At 41.6% G+C, this 18,278-nt stretch overlaps 1 protein-coding gene across 4 annotated transcripts; it reads left to right on the plus strand.

The window, feature by feature from the left end:
• Nucleotides 1–1,237: 1,237 nt before the first annotated feature.
• plekha4 (pleckstrin homology domain containing A4) lies at nt 1,238–17,938 on the plus strand. Of its 4 annotated transcripts, none has more exons than XM_030401306.1 (24): nt 1,238–1,558; nt 4,607–4,676; nt 5,496–5,594; nt 5,711–5,783; nt 5,884–5,984; nt 6,787–6,905; nt 7,010–7,222; nt 7,332–7,632; nt 8,279–8,338; nt 8,544–8,696; nt 9,395–9,454; nt 10,049–10,129; nt 10,339–10,491; nt 10,625–10,723; nt 10,933–11,041; nt 11,487–11,560; nt 12,396–12,500; nt 12,587–12,677; nt 12,887–12,942; nt 13,486–13,620; nt 13,705–14,115; nt 14,414–14,535; nt 14,685–14,794; nt 15,656–17,938. In XM_030401306.1, exons 1-24 carry the CDS (start codon nt 1,518–1,520, stop codon nt 16,828–16,830), a joined length of 4,011 nt encoding a protein of 1,336 aa, XP_030257166.1. In that variant the 5' UTR covers nt 1,238–1,517; the 3' UTR covers nt 16,831–17,938. The 4 variants fall into 4 exon arrangements, with proteins under 4 accessions (XP_030257166.1, XP_030257169.1, XP_030257168.1 ...); XM_030401309.1 differs by having other exon boundaries at nt 14,690–14,794; nt 15,656–15,963; XM_030401307.1 differs by lacking the exon at nt 1,238–1,558 and adding an exon at nt 2,691–4,240.
• Nucleotides 17,939–18,278: the final 340 nt, after the last annotated feature.

Raw genomic sequence — 18,278 nt, forward strand, 5'->3', positions numbered from 1 at the left:
GCCAAAAACATCCCGCTTTGAACGGTGAACATAAGACATCTATGGCTTTACTTTTTAACAATTACAATCCTACAATCCTGCAATATGGCTCTGCTGCAGGCGCTGTTGTCTCAGAAGCTATTTAAAAAAAAAAATCAGAGCGGAGCGCCTCTGCCTGGCTCCGCTTCTTCCGCTACGTAGACAAGATGTACGTTATGAGTGCAACATCCGGGTCCTTTAAGTACACTTCTTTTCACCGCGATCGATATCGGAACACATGTGCCGTGTTCCAATATCCATACTTTCCGTAAGTACGGAAAGTATGGATATTGGAACACGGCACATGTCCAATGCTCCTCTGCTAGCAATGAAAGCACTAACACTTTCCCTCTGTTTCGAGCTCCTAGTCCAGATCGGTAGCTGCACAGCTAACTTAGATAACTATCTAATGGCAGCTACAGTTAGCAGCATTTAGAGGTTTCTGTTTCTAAATATTAATGCGACAGGTGGCCAATTCTCACATATTTCACCTTAAGTAATTTGAATAAACTTTATTTGTATAGCAGTCTTCAAACAAGAAATGCAGCTCCTGCTTCACAAAAAAGAAATTACATGCACCAGGTGTTTTACATAAAAGACAGGGATTGGAAATTAATGGAAAATTGGATGGAGAATAAAGCCACTTGTTGAAATAGTAAAAATAGAAGAAAGATGTATTTAAACAGGAGCTGCACTCTAAGAATTTTAAAAAGAAGGAAGTGCATAAAGTCAAGTACATTAATGATTTTTATCTTAACTATAGATTTGTTTGTAATATATTATAAATTGTAGGTTTGTCAAAGATTCTTAAGTTTGGCTTAGAATTTCTAATAGATGCCTTTTTTTTTAACCCAATCCTTGTTTGATTATCCTCTGTTTTCCACCAATTCTGTTTATCAGTTTGTGAGTACAACAAACCTTTCAGCCTTTGCACACAGATGTCAGAGTGCACCCTTCATACTCTGAATGATTAGGCCTGTATATAGGGTGATGATTCAAGACCGCGGCATCCAAATCTTTAATTGTCTTTAAGCTAGATCCAAATATCTGAGAACTGAAATCCAAATAATGCAAAGGGCAGAGTCGAAGAATGAGATAACAGCTGTTTTATGTAAATTCCTCAGTTACAAACCCACACTCAGCGAAAGACAGAGAGGCTGTCAAGGGCAGGGTGAGAGGGAGGGACACTGAGGAAGAAGAAGAAGAAGAAGAAGAAGAAGGGGGGAGAGAGAAAGAAGGGGCTCACAGAGAGTGCACTGTTAGAGGACAGAAAGGCAGCCTGAGTGTTAGCAGCCAGCGTAGGTAGATCACCGGACAAACACCGCCGCTGCCGCTGCAAGTCAGAGCGGAGGGAAGAAGTGAGAGATTCACACGTTACAAGGAGAGAAAAAGGGAGTGTGGCGGGAGAGTGTTGTGACTGTTTGGGCAACAGGAGCCGGTGGTAGCCAGGAAGAGGGCAGCCAAGCCTGAGGAGATGCTGTGAGGAAAGGTGCCAAGTGATGGAGCTTGAAGCAGCCAGCAGGCGGGCGCAATTAGTCAGGTACAGCAATATGGCATCTATTATAATTTATGTCTCATGCAATTCTGAGCTGTATTTAAAAAAAGAAGAAGAAAGTGCAGCTGAAAGATACTTGCTTTGTTGATCCTGTTTTTTCTTTCATTTGATAAGTTATCAGCAATTTTGTGTGTCATAAAGTGAACAAAAAGACTTCTGTTGCTGGAGGTTACAGCAGATGTGATGTTTTATCTGTGGCTGAACTATCACAGGAACCCCGGGGAACTTTTTTCTCAGCTTTCCCAAGCTGTGAAATCTCCGCTGAGCAGCTTCTATGCCTCCCATTGCCCAGTTTTATTGTCTAAAACTTTATTAAATATGCTGTGTACCGTCATCCAGTATCCTCATCAGGCGGTCTTCTCAGGCAGTCACATTTACAGTTGTGTCAGTGACCTACGTCATTACTTTACTTCTCAAGGTCACACGTATAGTAATGATTTTGTTGTATTTAAAGATGCGAGAATGTAGGAGACATGCAAATGTTTTGGTTGAAGGAGAAGAGGAATATTTTTTGCGGGCCAATGTATTCAACATGCTCTGCGTCCAACTTCACATGATGCTCCAGAGTCCTCGGGCACCACAAAGCGCACTCTGTGTGGTGCACAGACCCACCGTTTGTCCTCCCCTCCATCCCTCTTTAGCATTTTAAGTCTTCTCCTCCCCTAGCGAGTGACCCCAGCTGATAAAGGAGGAGATTTTCCAAATACTTCACGACACCCACGTAACCCCCAGCGGCTAAGAGGTTGTTAGTCTCTACTCTCATCTCTCACAAAGACTTGATTGTTTGTTTCTGTTTACTCCGCGTCTCACTTGGAGAGCATTGCGGTTGATACTGAGTGAGATTGCGGCAGCTAAAACCATGTCGAACCTTTTGGGTCACCCACGAGTGCTTGTGGATTCACAGTGTGAGAAGTTTCTCATGAAATCGTCAAGTTCACCCTTTCTGCTGTTTCATGAAGGTCAACAAAATGTGTTCGGTTTAGATGAGCCCATTACAGTAGGTGTAAGTCAAAGTATCTGAGAATCAGCCTTAACACCTGAATGAGCATTGTTTTCAGTCATCATTTGAGTTTATAGTTAATATATCATTAAACAGGACATACATACATACATACATACATACATACAGTATAAATGAATAGCAAATACACCTCATAGATGTGTATAAATATATAGGGGTATACACCAGTAGATTTGTTGTATACACAGTTCATTCTGATTGGTCAGTTCACACATGCCTGAGCCAACAGAGCAGTTGTGCTAAATACATTTTAACATGCCAAATGAGCCGCTAGACACAAACAATGTAAATTTGTGACGTGGTGACGTGGTGTGATGTCACAAAGTCACGGAATTAAAGGCGCGACTACTGACGAGGTGTTTCAGGAGCAGTGTTTTCTGTGGGAAAGAGGAGCCTTTGTTGGTGCAGACTTTGCCCGTTTTAACTTTGAAGATCTTTGACATGCACAAGATCATAAAGAAACACTGAAGGAAAGCAAAACAAAAGCATAAAATGTCTCCTTTAAGGAATAAAGGTGATTATCGTTTATTTGCTAACATAAATAAAAGATATTTCAAAATGAATAAGCCAACACCAGATTGATTGATCATCCTTTGACTGAAAAATAGAAATACACAATTCAGGAAAAGTTACGAAAAATAAGACATCTTATCAAAATAACTGAACATCAGATTGATATATTACCCAGCGCGTACAAGTACAGTAGGACTTAGTGTAACTCTTAAATAAGGTAACAAAACTTAGATAACTGTTTAGGCAAAAGAATCCTTTAAATTTTTGTTGTAGTTTAAAAGGAAAATTGTAGTATATAATAGTATAGGTGGTAAGTCCTAAGTCATTTAGAATGACGGATAAACAAAATTTCTTTATTAAGACCAGGCAAAGCGATGAAGAAAAATGTAATGTACTACACAATTAAAATGTTTGCCTTAAATCTGAGTATGAAGTGTAGTTAATTGCCAAAAATGTGGGTTATAACTGAATAGCAGAGTACACATTTTCCATATAATAATGCAGAAATAAAGTGTATTATAAAACAAACTGGTACTGGGTTGTACAATAGTAGCAGGTGCACTGAACATGCTACTACGTGACCTGATGTACTTGAAGCAAATATGCTGATAACCGTCACATGCCGGAAGAGACGGCATGACGGCCCAAACCTGTGACACAGTAAACTCCACCCCCACCCTACACATATTCCTCCAACATGCCACTTCATTTACTCGCTCCACACTCTTTTATCTCCACGTTCTGTCCTCCGTCATCCACGCTGCAGTTCAGCAGTTTGGGACACATTCCAAATCCCTCTCAGTCTCTCATACCAGCCCGTCCCTGCTGCCAGATTGGTTTTCACACTGTCCCGGGCCCCTCCCTGCCACCACGGCGACGCAGCTGTCACCTGTCAGTTTCATGGTGGGGATGCACACCGGCCTGTTATGGCTCAGAATAGAATTGTGGGAGAGTTTTTCGCTTGAAAGTGGGGAGAGCGCAACACCAAGTCTCCGAGAGGATGAACAGTTGAGCAGGAAAAAAATCTCAACTATATGGGAATGTGGCATATGTGTGCTCGGAGGTTACAGGGGGCTGTTCATGGGAGTGACTGACTGCTTCAACAGAGGGGGACTCTGGGTCAGACTGTATTGGTAAGGCCTTGTGTCTTAGCCTCGCAGCCGGTTCATTCAAATGTGTTGTTAAGCCATGTGTGGATCTTTGTTCTATGCAATTACTATTCAGATATTTTGTGTACTTTTTTGTGTGTGTGTACCATTAAGTAGTTATGACCTTAAATGCAGCACTACTTCCTTGTTATACAACAGCTCTGACTTTTCTAAAAACATTTTCTGTATCTGACTGTTATATATATATATATGTATTTATATATGTATGTATATATGTATGTATATATGTATATATATATATATATATATATATATATATATATATATATATATATATATATATATATATATATATATATATATATTTTTTTTTTTTTTCTGCTTCTGCAGAATGGATGACCAGGACAGAGTAAGCCAAGCATCCAGCAGGGCCACCATTTCCTACATCCCTGTCATAAAGGTTTGCATCTTCTATCTTGCCATTATTTGCACACGTCAAAAGCTTACTGTGACCTTTTAACTGCTAAAACTCAGCTCAGCTCGCTCGCCAAACTTTACAAACAAAGCAAAGCAGATGGGAAAACGCCTTCATTTAAGTGTATAGTCATGCCAAACATTGTTGGAAAGCTTAGATTCCCGTGATTACATTCATGCAAATCATTTCAAGATAAAACCACACTAACAAACAAGCTAACAAACAAGCTTTAACAACAAAGTTTTGCCAACTCACCAATAAAGTGTCTTGGTGTTTCAGTCGTGCATCTGACTCTAAAAATTAGGTCTTTTATTATTCCCAACTGTCCTCTAGATTAATTTCAGTAACTTATTGAGCATTTGATGATTAGATGCCAAAAACTGTATCAAATCAAAAAGAATTGATTTGATTGACGTCCACGCCTGCCCTAGAGCCTACAGCAGTTAATGTAAATAAGAAAATGAAGAAATGAAATTAGTTTTTTGCCCTGTTCCTCTCAATCAGTGGTATTTTGAGGTCAAATATTTTGCCATGCCCCTGGATATTTCCTTAGAAAAACATGTCTTAAGTGATATTGTTCTCTCATATGAACCTGGACCATGTGAGACCATGTGATGTGGACCCATTGCTTATTTTTTTCGTTAAAACATCCTGGCGAAATAGGCAATAAATGAAGATTTCGATTAAAGGAGCTATTCATAAGTTGATTTTTGGATCTCATTCCCAACAAGGTGAAAACTTTTTTAACTATCTGGGAAAATGAATAACACAACACTAATATACTGTTCTCTTTTCTGGTAACAGGAGGGAGATGGAAGGGTGCAAGCATTTGGGAAAAGATGTCAGGCAGCAAAGAGAGACCCCAACTGCCCTGTGGTCATCAGAGGATGGCTCAACAAAAAAGTAATATTTAGTTAGTAGTTTAAAATGTCCTACTTGACATTTTCAACTTCATCATTGCATGTGAACGCGTGACTGACTGTGCAAAGAGAATCCCCTAAATAATCTTTCTCCTGTAGGACAGCTCTGGTTTGAAGCTGTGGAAGAGAAGGTGGTTCGTCCTCTCCAACTACTGTCTATTTTACTATAAAGGTACACAGCTCGGAGCCCAGCACTTCGCCTTTCATGTGCAGCGATTGTACAACAAATGCGCCTGTTCTTTTTTTCACTTCTTTTGTCATCCTCCGAACAGACAGTAGAGAAGAATCAGTGCTGGGCAGCATCCCACTGCCGAGCTACAAGATCCTCTTCTGCACACCGCGAGAATGCAAGAACAGGAAGTTCACCTTCAAGGTATTGTTGTTTGGTTACTCATTCAGTTTAAGGAGAAAAATAATAATCATAATAATCTATGTTTGTGCATTAGGCTTGCTGAGATCTTTTTTAACATTTGATTTTAAAGGTAGGTCCGATTTCATATAGGAATATTTTAACTCTTCTGAACACACCACAGGCTCCAAGTAAACCAAGTTAAAGCTGTGGGAGTTCCTCTTAGCTACCTTGTTAGCAGAGCAGAGAGTCCTATTTTTAGTAACTTATTTGAGTTTTTGAGTAAGTTGTTAATTGGACAAAACAAGCAGCGTGAACATGTCACTTTGGCCCCTGGGTAAATGTGTTGCTAACCATCAGTATTTTCAAAATTTCAATTGATCAATTTTTCGAAGATAATAATCAGCAGATTGATTAATAATCAACAGAATTTGTAACTACAGTTTTATACAAAATAGTTAAAGTTTTTAAGTATATTTCTGATTTTATATTAATGAATGAATAATGATGATCTAATCCTATAATATATGATAGTATAACACATGATTCTTCAATTACATTTCCCAGGATACACTTAGATCATTTTACTTATTAACATTTTTTATTATTTCCAGAGTATTTTTTACAGTGTAGTAAAAGTACCTTCACATAATAAAATCCACTGGCTAATACAATGAATTAACTTCAACTCAACTTTATTGTCGTTTACATCAACAAAAAACATGATTCTTCCTGTTCGAGCCACAGCACATTTACAAACAAGTCAAAGACTATTGCTCCTTTATGAGGGGAATAATAACATTGTAAATAATCTGTATAAAACTAGGTGGTGCACCAGGGAATGCGCTCCTATTTCTTCAGTGCCGACACCCAGGAGGATATGCTGGGCTGGGTCCGAGCTCTCAGTCAGTCTGCCGCGATGGAGTCTGACAGCTCTCTGAACAGGTACAGCACTGTTCACCACGAGGTCTTACACACTGAATATCAAACATCTTTTACATGACTGCACTCGATGACCCTTTTTTTTGCTGCATCTCTGATCCCTTCAGGCGTTGCTCCAGTTATCAGGATTTCACACAGATAGGTGGCAGCACCGAATCGGTGGACTTCCCTGGACCCCCGTCTGATGGAGAGGATCCCTCCCAAAAGCACAGGCACATCAGCAGGACTCTGAGTGAACCGAGTCAGCTCACCGGTGGGAGGATGGGGACGTCGCAGTCAGAGCACAGGGGGAGGCGGAGTATGCGTCAGAGACACAGCAGGTTGTCAAGGCACACACTGTATTTAAATCCCAGTGGTTTACTTAAAGAGAAAAATGGTGAGAGAAAGGTCCCAGCTTTAGCGTTCTGTTCTGTTTTCCTCTTCAAACAGAACACCCAGCCCTCCCGATTACAGCAGAAGAAGAGTCTGTGGTCCAAACCAAGAGGAAGATTATTTTCCTGGTCAAAACACACCGCCCACTCAAACAGACATGATGGGAACAAGTTCCTTGACCTCAAGAGGTCAGCTGGGATCACGACCTCACACACCGGTGGGAAGGGTTGACATACGACCCCATGATGACTCGTTCATGGTGCCGCAGACGCTGTTCTACGCACCTGCCTCTCCTAAGCTGGAGTTCAAATCCACTCCCACCACTCCAGTCGCAGAGAGGTGGCAGAATTTGAGCAAGGTCAGGGCCTGGTCTGTTTGTGTTGATCATTAAACATACATCAGTCTCCTGAGTACATTATGTAGTACAAGAGCTAATATCTTAACTCTTCATGGTGCATAATTAGATTTTTAGAGAATCAGTCGATAATAATGTACAAGATGAAGTGCGAGAAAACACACTTCAATCAAAAAGGTATGTGCCTTTATCATGTTTGCTGGTTCAATTGTATACAGGCTTAAAAAACAGAAACTGCTTCACTCAAAATGTTACTTTATCTGCAAAGTTGGTTGATAAACATTGAAAACATCAACTCCCATGATCCTCAGCTTCTGAACGACATCATCAAACTACATCTTTTGTTTTCATCGTTTGGATTGAGAGACTTAAACTGAGGGTTTCAGCTTAATTTCTTGTAATTTACCTAAGCTTTAAAGGGAAGAATCAAGTAAAAGACGCTTTTAAGTTGCATTATGGAAAATGTATCCCGTGTTCTGGGCACTTCCATACTAGAGACTTAAAGTCAAAATACCTCAGCTTTGCTGCTTTAATCTTGATCATTGTTGTTTTTATAATATGGTATATCTCTTGAGTCTTCCACTGAATGGAGGTGCATTAACTTTATACTTACCTCTTTAACAAACCCTCTCTTTTTTGTTGCCTACAGCCTACACCTACATATGGTTCTGTCCATCACATCTCGAGTGGGAGAAGACCTTTAGGAAAGGTGATTATAGCATAAACATTACATCTAAAGCGAAACATACAGACTAGTGTGCAGCACATCACACTAACTGAGTAGAGCAACAACATATGATTGTCGCAGAGTAAGAATTATTAAAGCAGGTTATTGAATTCACTGATAATGTGGATTTCGTATAATGCCCTGTGTTGTCTGTTCTTTTCATATACATGCTGTCTCTATCCTTCAGAGCTTCTCCACAGGGGCACAGGCAGACTTACTGCCCCCTTTGCCCCCCTCATCGAGGGCAGCACATGCTCCGCACCCCCCACACCACCACTACCACCACCATCATCACCATCACCGCAGCAATTTATCTGTTTGTGTGCTACCGCCAGCGATGGTACAGCCAGCCCTGCTGCGCTCTTTGTTCTTATTGTGTCTTGTTGTGCGGTACAACTTGATTAAACTCTGTTGTGTTGTTTGTACATGTGTGTCTCCTCAAAATGTTGTGTCTGTGTGGTGGTGTCATCTCTAATCGTGCAGAGAGTGGACTTCACATTTGATGACTTTGAGCGGCTGTGTATGTGATATCGTCCCAATCTGTTACGCGTTTGTTCTCTGTCCATGTCACTGTACTATGTTGTCGACACTAATGCTTATTATGTGACTAATAAATCATGTTGTGCTCATTGTTTGTTTTGTGTTTAATTGTGGTTATATCTGTGTGTTTTGTCTAATTCTGATGAGTTCTGCCATGATTTGTTGGCATCTGTTTGCCAAGTTATACATGTATCTTGTGATACATACTAATGAATTTGTATCAGATTCATTACCAAACCCATGGTACACGGCCGTGCCCTCTGTTTGTCTCTTGTGAAGCTTGTGCTAGCTCAGTCATAATATTCAAGCATTAGGATTGATGCATTCAGTCATTAACCTACACCAAATAAACCCAAATATGTATTAACAGTTGGGAGCAAAAGGTATTTCATAAAAACGTATTGATAGAATCTGATGAACAGGGAGATGCAATGTCAAAAAGAGAGTTTTTAAAAAAAGTACCAATATTAATAAAATTGTAACCTTGATGCTTTTCAGGCCCCAAAGCCTGACCCAAGGGAAGCCCAACCAATCAGACCTCTTGAGAGTGATGCAGACGTGAGTATTTACATGTTTCCATACGAGGTTTAAAGGTCCCATACGGCAGAAAGTCTTCTTTGATTTTAAAGCAGGTTTTGGTGCTATATATTAATATTGTGAAAGTAATAAAATGCTCAATCCACAGACAAAGGCACACAGCCCGTATTCAGAAACTGTGCCTTTAAATATGCTAACAGGACTTCCTTGAGATTGTGATGTCACAACTATACAGTCACCTCCCTTAGCCATGCTCCCAGCTGGGACTGGTTTGCAAGAGCACCAGCAGAACTGATGAAGAATCACATTGGCTTACTGAGGCCTGTGAGAGCTGCTCAGGTCTGTGAGAACTGACCAATCAGAGCAGACTGGGTTTTTCAGGAGGAGGGCTTTATAGAGACAGGAACTAAAACAGAGACAGAGTGAATAGAGGTGCATCAGCTATGGAAAGGCAGAGAATAATAATGTTTGTTTTGAACATTAAAGTATGTAAATATTTTTAGTGGACACCCAAAAGAGTTTGGGACCTTTGACTGTCGCTGCAGTTATTTCTCATTTTATACTATGTCTCTGGCTGAGTAGACACGGATTTACATTTTGATTTTCCCTCTTCAGGTTGTGTTGACGAGGTTGTGTGGGTGTGACAAGCTGCTACAGTCTCTGTCTTTAGAGCTGGCTCAGCTACAAATGGATAAGGTCAGTTATCACCTTATAAGCTATTCAGATAACGCATGATAATTATTTATATTTTATGAAGGCTAATACACTGGATATATAGGTAAGCTGATTGTTTGCTGCACAAAACAAACACTTCGAGAGCTCAGCTTATTTCTGACTAATTTCTAGTACTGTCTATACCGTGACTCTGAATACAAATAACAATGACTTTTTGCCCTGTTTTGCAGGACAGTGTCCATTGTGCATTAGAGGTTTCCAGGCTGCAGCTGGAGGAGTGGAAAAGTCAGGGCCCCAGGGCCCAAGAAGAAGCACTGACCCAGAAGGCTTTGCTCCAGGAGGATCTGGTCACAATCAGGGCCAGAATGTGTGATGTATCACTGGTGTGTAATAATCCAGACGGCAGTGACCCAGAAATAGACAAAAAATGGCACAGCATGAGTTGTTTGTTTCTGCGTCATTAATCATCAAACAGCAGACATGAGGGGTTTAATATGTAAAAACATTATTTTTCAGGAAATGGAGAGGGTGTGGTGTCAGTACGAGAGAATGGAGAGTGAACTGTCGGTTATCCGTTCACACCTGCAGCACATCTGTAACTTTGGAGTGCCACAGGTATTTGTACGCCACACACTGGATACTTTTTGACTTATATATTTAGCCTGGTTAACATATGTATACAGAATCTGTCTCACCCTTTATTATCATTAGAGGTTAACATTTTAAAATAATTTGTTTGAGGTCCAACTATTTGACCTTTCACCAAGAAAAGGTCTCTCTACAAATCATTCAGTCTTGTATCTGAAGAGATGTGTTTTTATCAGGAGCAGTCTCAGGCTCAGAGAGAGCTGTGGATGATGGAGGACATCATGGCCGGACTAAAGATCAACAGGGATCACTTCCGCTTCCTGTTGGGACTGCAGAGGCACCACAGTAAGCATCATCTCTGTCTCACTGTAATGCCTGTGGCTTGGAGAGAAGTTTATACTGTGGAACAAAAAAAAAAAAAACATGTATAGATAATACGTAACAAAAACAAGGTTTTGTGTCAAATTGTGGTTTATTTCCAGCAGTGTTGGGGTAACACACTACACAAGTACCAGGTTACAATGATATAGTAATCACTAGGGCAGTGATATAATGTGTGTCTTAAAGGATTTCGGGAATATAATCACAGTTACTATATCCAGTAATGTAATACCGACAAAAAATAAATGTGCCTTCACCTGAAATGAGAAATGTAAAGGTCTGGACAGTGTCTTGTTTCCATTTGCGGTGGCCAGTGGGTTAAGTTGCCTGCTTCATCTTGATTGTGCACATCAAACCTGACAATAGACTATCAGTGTCAACACTGTGACCTTTTCCGTCTCCCCCTCAGTGTTCCAGTCGACATCTCCACATCCTGGATCCCCTGGCTCTCCCACAGAGAGGCTGCAGAGCGGACTGCCAATGGTACGACTCCTGTACATTGTCTCTTTGTCACTAACCCCCCCGGCGTTTGCCCTCCACTTATGAACAAACAGTGGGATTGTTGTCTGTTAAAGGAAAGGTTAAACCCTCCACCTGGCATCTAATGTTCAGATGTTTGAGTCCTGAAGGTGCCTGCAGAGTTTTAAAGTACAAGTTGACTCACAAATTTTAATTCAGTAATGATCTACTTAACCCAATATTGATAGTAAGGCAGGTGAAGTTTTATAGTCCACAAAACATAAGATAATGACCACATTTTCATTTTTGGGTGAACTTATCCTTTAAATGCTACAACATAGACTCAATAACTGCCAGTTTATGTGCGTGATGGTATGGCTTTATATGATCGACTCTACTCTTTGGTCTTTGACGGTTGGTATGACCATGATCATGTCAAGTGTCAAGACTACATCTCTAAAATATGTTGACACACCAGGGGCGGTTCTGGGGGGGGGGGGGGGCCAAGAGGGGCCAGTGCCCCTGTAACTCTGAGTCTGGACCCCCCTGTGGCCCCCCTGACAGGGAGTCTGCATCAATAACACAATGACAGATTTCTTGCAATGATTTTGTTTTGAAGGGAAAGTCAGAAATAAAGTGTCTCAGCAGTTTACTACCCAATCAAAATTGCTGAAATTGTAAACACTGTTTTGTCTGAATGAGGGATTTATCTTTTTTTCCGGGTTGTATGTGCCCCCTAACAAAAAAGCCGGCCCCAACCTGGCCCCCCTATTAAAACTGGTCTAGAACCACCACTGTGACACACGCAGTATCAATATTGTGTTTTTCAATTAAAAAAATAATTCCTGTATCCCGGCAGGATTTTGAGCAGGAGCCACCAGTTCGTCCTCCATTACCCCAGGAGCTACAGGAAAGTCACCATAGCAGGGATCACAGCCGTGGCTGGACAGAGTCACCATATGAAGTATGAAAGATGGACAAATATCATCACGTGTGTTTGTTTTGTTTGTTTGTTTGTTTGTTAATTTTTTTTCTCTGCTGACGTTTCAGGGAATCTACAGCCACGCTGTTGATCCTGTGCAGAGGAGAGGAAACAGCCAGCCTGACCTCCTTAATGTGAAGGAACAGAAAGACACACTCGGTAAGCAATCCATGGAAAAAGTATTATTAATACAACGGCCTACAGATTAATATTTTCTGACTCATATAATATTAAACAGCTTTAATAGGTTAGTTTTTTTCAGTCAGTTTTTTGTCCTCCACCCTCATATTTCCTAAATCTCTTTCTTCCTGTCACCCTCTCCTCCCACCTCCCTCTATCCTTCTCCTCTGTTTTCATTTCATCTTTAGAAGCTCAGCCTGCTTCAAAGTGGATCCCCCCTGACACCACAAACCAATCAACCAAGGTCTGATTCTTCATCATTTCCCTGTTTCCTGGTTACCTATATTTGGGATGTATGCAAAATGTGATCCAAAACGCTCCCGATATAGAAGCAGTCGAAGCTGATTTTTCCCTCATTGCAATCACAGCCAACATTCAAATTCTTTGATTCTCTCATCTACCTTGCAATTAGGGCATGTTGCAGTGCCCGTTTGGGGCGACAGGGGGAGGCAGAGGCTCGTGTCTCAGTGTGATAGCTCAGCCTTCTCCCTTCTCCCACCCAACCCCCTTTTCTCACATGCTCTCACACACACACATATATAAATATATATATATATGTATACACACATTATATATACGAACGAACATACAGATGCAAGTAGCCACTCATGCCCGAACACAGCACACAAACGGATGCAGACACATGCGCCTATTTCTTTATTTAACCGCATTTTTTCATGTGCAAATCATGGATTCCAGCTCTTGCTTTACCTTCTTTTAGATGAGCATTGCTGAGGTGCAGAGTTCATGCATGACTCATATTCTAAACAGCCTATATCTTCTCTAGAAAATGAAGATGAGTGAAGAAGAGCAGATCGAGCGGATGAGGAGGAATCAGGAGAGGTTGACTAACAGGAAGAAACCCAACATTTCTGCCCCAGGCGCCCAAACACAGAGTCAAGGTTCAGACACGAGAGAGGAGGTCTGTCAGGTCATTCATCAGTTACAATGACTGAGTCATTACATTATGTTGTGTGCATACATTTACTGGTTTGTCTTTCCTCAGGCCCCCTTTCCTCTGAGGGTGACACGGGTTGTCACAGCCGTACTGCCGTCCTCTCTCGTGGCCAGACGGGTTTCTGTCGAGGATCCCCCGCCCGAGCTCGACAACCCTCTGCCCGAGCAGATCCAGCCTGAAATGCAGCAAGGACTGGCTGAGCAGAGTACAAAGATGTTGAACAAGCCACCCAGGCGTCTGTTGCTTGAGAGTCCTGATCAAAACAGGTCCTCTGCAGAGGTGCACCAGGATCAGCCCTTTAAAAGGACAAGCAGACAGCAGAGGCTTCAGGGAGTGTTGAGGTCCTCCAGAAGGGAGTCAAGGTCAGAAGGGAGCAGAGCCGAGTCTACAGAGAGCTCAAGGAATCAAGTTGGAGACCAAGCAGGTGTAGGAAATGGAAGCGTGAACTCAGACGTAAGGGTAAGAAAGAAATCAAAAACTTCAGAAATATGTTACCATACCCGAAATGTTCCATTATAGTTGATAACATCTCGTTTCATTTGGACATTGGCTTTACTTTCTTGCTGTTTGGGGTCCCATCAACTCTACATATGTGTAAAAAAAAATAGATCTACTTAAAAGCACTTTGTTACACCTCTAATGTACAAAAAAGCTTTTCCCAGCTGTCATCACTGGATTGAAAACATTGAACTGCATTGATATGGTTATCCTCTTAAGGTACTGTTGAGTGAATTCTAATGTGAAACTGTTTGAACAGGCGGAGGAACAGCCCTCTGCCCTCCCGAACCCTGACACAGACTCTGACCTGGTTTTGACCCCCGAGCAGCGAGAGGCCAAACTGCGACGTGTGGAGCGAATACGGGAGAGAGTCATAAGAAGGTGGGATTTCTTATGCTATGTTGATATTTAAATGTATGCCTATATGCTGTACTTACATGAAGGTTTCCACTAATTGGTTGTTTCTATCTATCTATCCATCTATCCATCCATCTATCTATTTATCTATCTATCCTCCATCCATCCATCAGCGCAGTCAGAGAGAGAGCTTCTACACACAATCAACTGCCACCCAGAGGGGAGGGGCAGGAAGTTCATCAGGTGGCCCCTGACACGGCTACAAAACAGAGGATGAGATCAGGTGAGTATTTTCCAACACTAAACCAATACACTAAAGATCATAATTAAGGTCAAGATGTTAACGTGAGGCTACAGTTTAGTCCATTTTTAATCGCAATCACATATTGAGACTTCTTTTGGCTGAGCAAAAGCAAAGCAAGGCGAGCTCTCTAAGCCTGTCTCTGATTTAGTGCATGATGAAGTCACAGTTGAGCTCAGTTGAGCGTGAGAGTTCTCCATTTCCCAAGCTTTTACTGGCATAGTCCAAGTGTAAAACCCGCCATGATGTCGCACATTGGTTTGCGGTCTGCCATTTTGAAGCCTCATATACATCTCAGTTTACTGGAGCTGGAAGTAACCAAATTTGGAGCTGTGGAGGCTACTGATTGGTCCGACTGAGAGCAAACCATGGTAGCAACTAGATCTACCACTAAAGCAAACCCTGCTTTAGAGTCTTTTTTACTCCAAATGGAACTGTAATTTACAAAATGATCATGCTGTATTGAAGAAGACTTGTAACTAACGATTGAGACCATAAACCCATGAGGAAACAGTTTACTGAGGTAATAATTCAAGTGAATAGTAGGGTAATGTCCTCATAAACCTTCCTACTATCAAACATCATTTTGCAATCAGTAGAGTTGGCTCCCTGGTAACAATTAGAAGGAGTCCAGGTTTACTACTTTTGTAAGCTCCGCCCATTTTTATACAGTAAATGGGATATTCCTCATTTACGAAGCACACTGCCTTAAAGTTTTAACACAGTATTTGTTTTCCCCTGAAAAGCTAGCTTTCACCAGCAATGAGCCTGAGAAAATAATCTGCTGTTGTAATAAAAGTATCTGCTGCTTACAGCTCAAATCTGCTCTGTTCCTTCTTTCAGATCATGATTCTTACCATGGATATGGAAGCCATGGAAATAACATCAGAGGTCCTGCAGAGCATCAGCTTTCAAGTGGAACATCTCAGGATGAAGATGAGAGAGATTCGAAAAAATCTAAAAGTCAAGTCAGGTTTGGGAACAAAACACAACAAAAGGATCACAGTGGACGAACAGGGGTTGCCAAAACCAAGATTAGACGTCCTGCTTCACCCTATCACGTCTCATCTATGACAGTCTACCAGAGAGATGGAGGTAAGGGATACACAAGTTGCAAGGATGGAGTGGAGCAAAAACTTGAAGAAGAGAGTGATTTTCCATCCTCCGATCTGAGAGCAAAGTGGTTCCTCTCCACCAACCAGTGGCAAGGGTTCATACCTTTGCAGATCCCTGGCATAGACTCGTGCGGTGAGGAGATTTCAGACATCGAGAACCAACCGGCAGGCAGTGATGACCTGACCGAGTCCAATGAATTGTCATCAACGGTCAGTGAAAGCTTGGAAAAAATGAAAGAGAACCATTCGCTGTTCTATAAGATTGCATGTGACATCAGTATTTCAGACACCGATATCACAAAGAACGATGGGAATTCAAACGCCCACACTTCCTCCATGTCAGAGGAAGAACTGTTGATCACTTCATCTGAAGAGGCCAGTAATGTTGAGAGATCTTCCAACCAAGAGTGCAAGGACACTGTCCTACTTTTGCCATCAGACGTCAGTGAAAACAGTGTCGATGACAAACTGCAAGATTCAACGTTGGAAACCCAGGAGAAAGCAGCATCAAATACCTCAGCCAGTCCATCAAAAGAAGTTTGTGTTCATGAAGAGAGCCCTCAGAAAGAATGTGAAGACACCACAAGGCAAGAAGGCCAGACTGAGAAAGTTAGAGAAACCATCCATGGAGCTCCTGCTCAGGATTGCGATCAGGCCTTGGATGAAGTTGCAAAAACAAGAGAGGAACACAGTGAAGAGAAAGAATCAGAAGACAGGAAGGTGGACCAAGAGAGATCTAAAAAGCTAAGGAAATGTTTGAGTGAGGAGAGCAAGGAGACAGGCCAAGAACGAGGCAACAACCACTCCATCGCTCCGTCCCGCTCTGTGTTGGAGGGAGGAAGTTTGATGCGGAGTGCCTCTTTTGGGAAGGCGCGGGTTACAGTATTGAGGACAAGTTTGTAGAGGCAAGAACAGTGGCGGCTTAAGAAGCTTAAATTGACGAACTTGAGAAGGACAAGAACACAGCTAAGGGATTTATGGTGAAGGAAAAAGAAGGACTTGAATTCAAGTGACTGAAGGACCTAACTTCGGATTAGAAATGGTGAAATGGGAACATGTGATGTAGACGTTGTTCAAACGGCAGCCATTTTCCTGCTGTGTTCCAGGTTACACATTTATAGATGATGGATAGCGAAAATCTGGAGGCACATTCAGTCTTATTTCAAGGTAGAATAACACTTTTGATAACTCGTTAGCTGATGTTAGCATTTAACAACTTCCTAGCCAACGTTAATCCTGAGCATTTCACTTCCAGGGTTTGGACAAATATCTCCAAGATGTGTGTTGACATTTCCGGATGAGTTTACGCTTTCCTAATCGTATCGCATCAAAACAGTATCAAACAGTAACGTCAGCTAGCACGTCGCTGACTGCTAACGTTAGCTTTTGTCAAATGGCAGCCAATCAGTTCTCAAATCTGTTGTTTTACCTTAAAATAAAGACCAATGACTCTCTGGATTTTCACTACACATTGTTATTGTAGTTTTAATTAGGTAAAATGATCACAAATGTATATGTTTATAGCCTACGACTTAACACCTGGAACCCAGCAGTACAACATTTGAGCTTCACGCCCTGAGCGTGATGTCGGAGGAAAACGGCGGCAGTGTGAATATGCTCTATGACAAAATAATAATCATGTTTGGTAAACTTGAAACATTTCCATTATGCATAAAATCATAATATATGTGGTGTGACGTGGATGCAGATAAAAGTCTTAAGAAGATTCTCGTGAAAACAAAAAACTATGTATGCGAATATAGCGTTGTTCTTGTGGTCGATGGTAAACACCAAATACCTTACGTACGCACATATAGACGTAGTCGAGTACATGCCCAGTATCTGAGGTTAACACTTTCATTCCTCTCACAATATGCATCTAACGTAACACAGAAATGACATGTGATGGCTGCTCGTGGATGGCAACATAACCCCTGTGATCGTCTCCCCCCGTAACAAAATGTGTTTTGTATCTCAATTATCCTGATTAATAAACATGCTGACACAAACAGGGAGACTCCTGCTCCTCATTGGCATGCACAGGCTATCGCACTATATATTTTCCCTCTCTCATACATCTGTGTGTTTTTCCTCTTTTCCTCAATGAAGGTCCCGCGGGTGCTCGGGTGCTGCTCCCTGACAAGCTTCCCGATGCAGAATTTACACTGAGCCACTGGGAAAAAAAAATGCCTTTGTCACTTTAAATCCTTGCCGTGTCTCAGTCGATGACATCATTGTCTGAGAACACATTACATCACCCCTTCCCAGGCTCTCTCTCTTAAAGACAGCACCACCTTATGTTTACTGAGCTGCACACACACACACACACACACACACACACACAGGAAGAG

Source organism: Sparus aurata, chromosome 20, assembly GCF_900880675.1.
Source record: "Sparus aurata chromosome 20, fSpaAur1.1, whole genome shotgun sequence".
Taxonomy (NCBI): Eukaryota; Metazoa; Chordata; class Actinopteri; order Spariformes; family Sparidae; genus Sparus; species Sparus aurata.

Bases quoted from the DNA above. Each gene is read 5' to 3' on its own strand.
- plekha4 (XM_030401306.1), top strand. From the start codon at position 1,518: ATGGAGCTTGAAGCAGCCAGCAGGCGGGCGCAATTAGTCAG. The intron at 10,492-10,624 runs GTGTGTAATAAT...ATTATTTTTCAG, and splicing joins GAATGTGTGATGTATCACTG to GAAATGGAGAGGGTGTGGTG. The intron at 11,042-11,486 runs GTAAGCATCATC...TCTCCCCCTCAG, and splicing joins GGGACTGCAGAGGCACCACA to TGTTCCAGTCGACATCTCCA.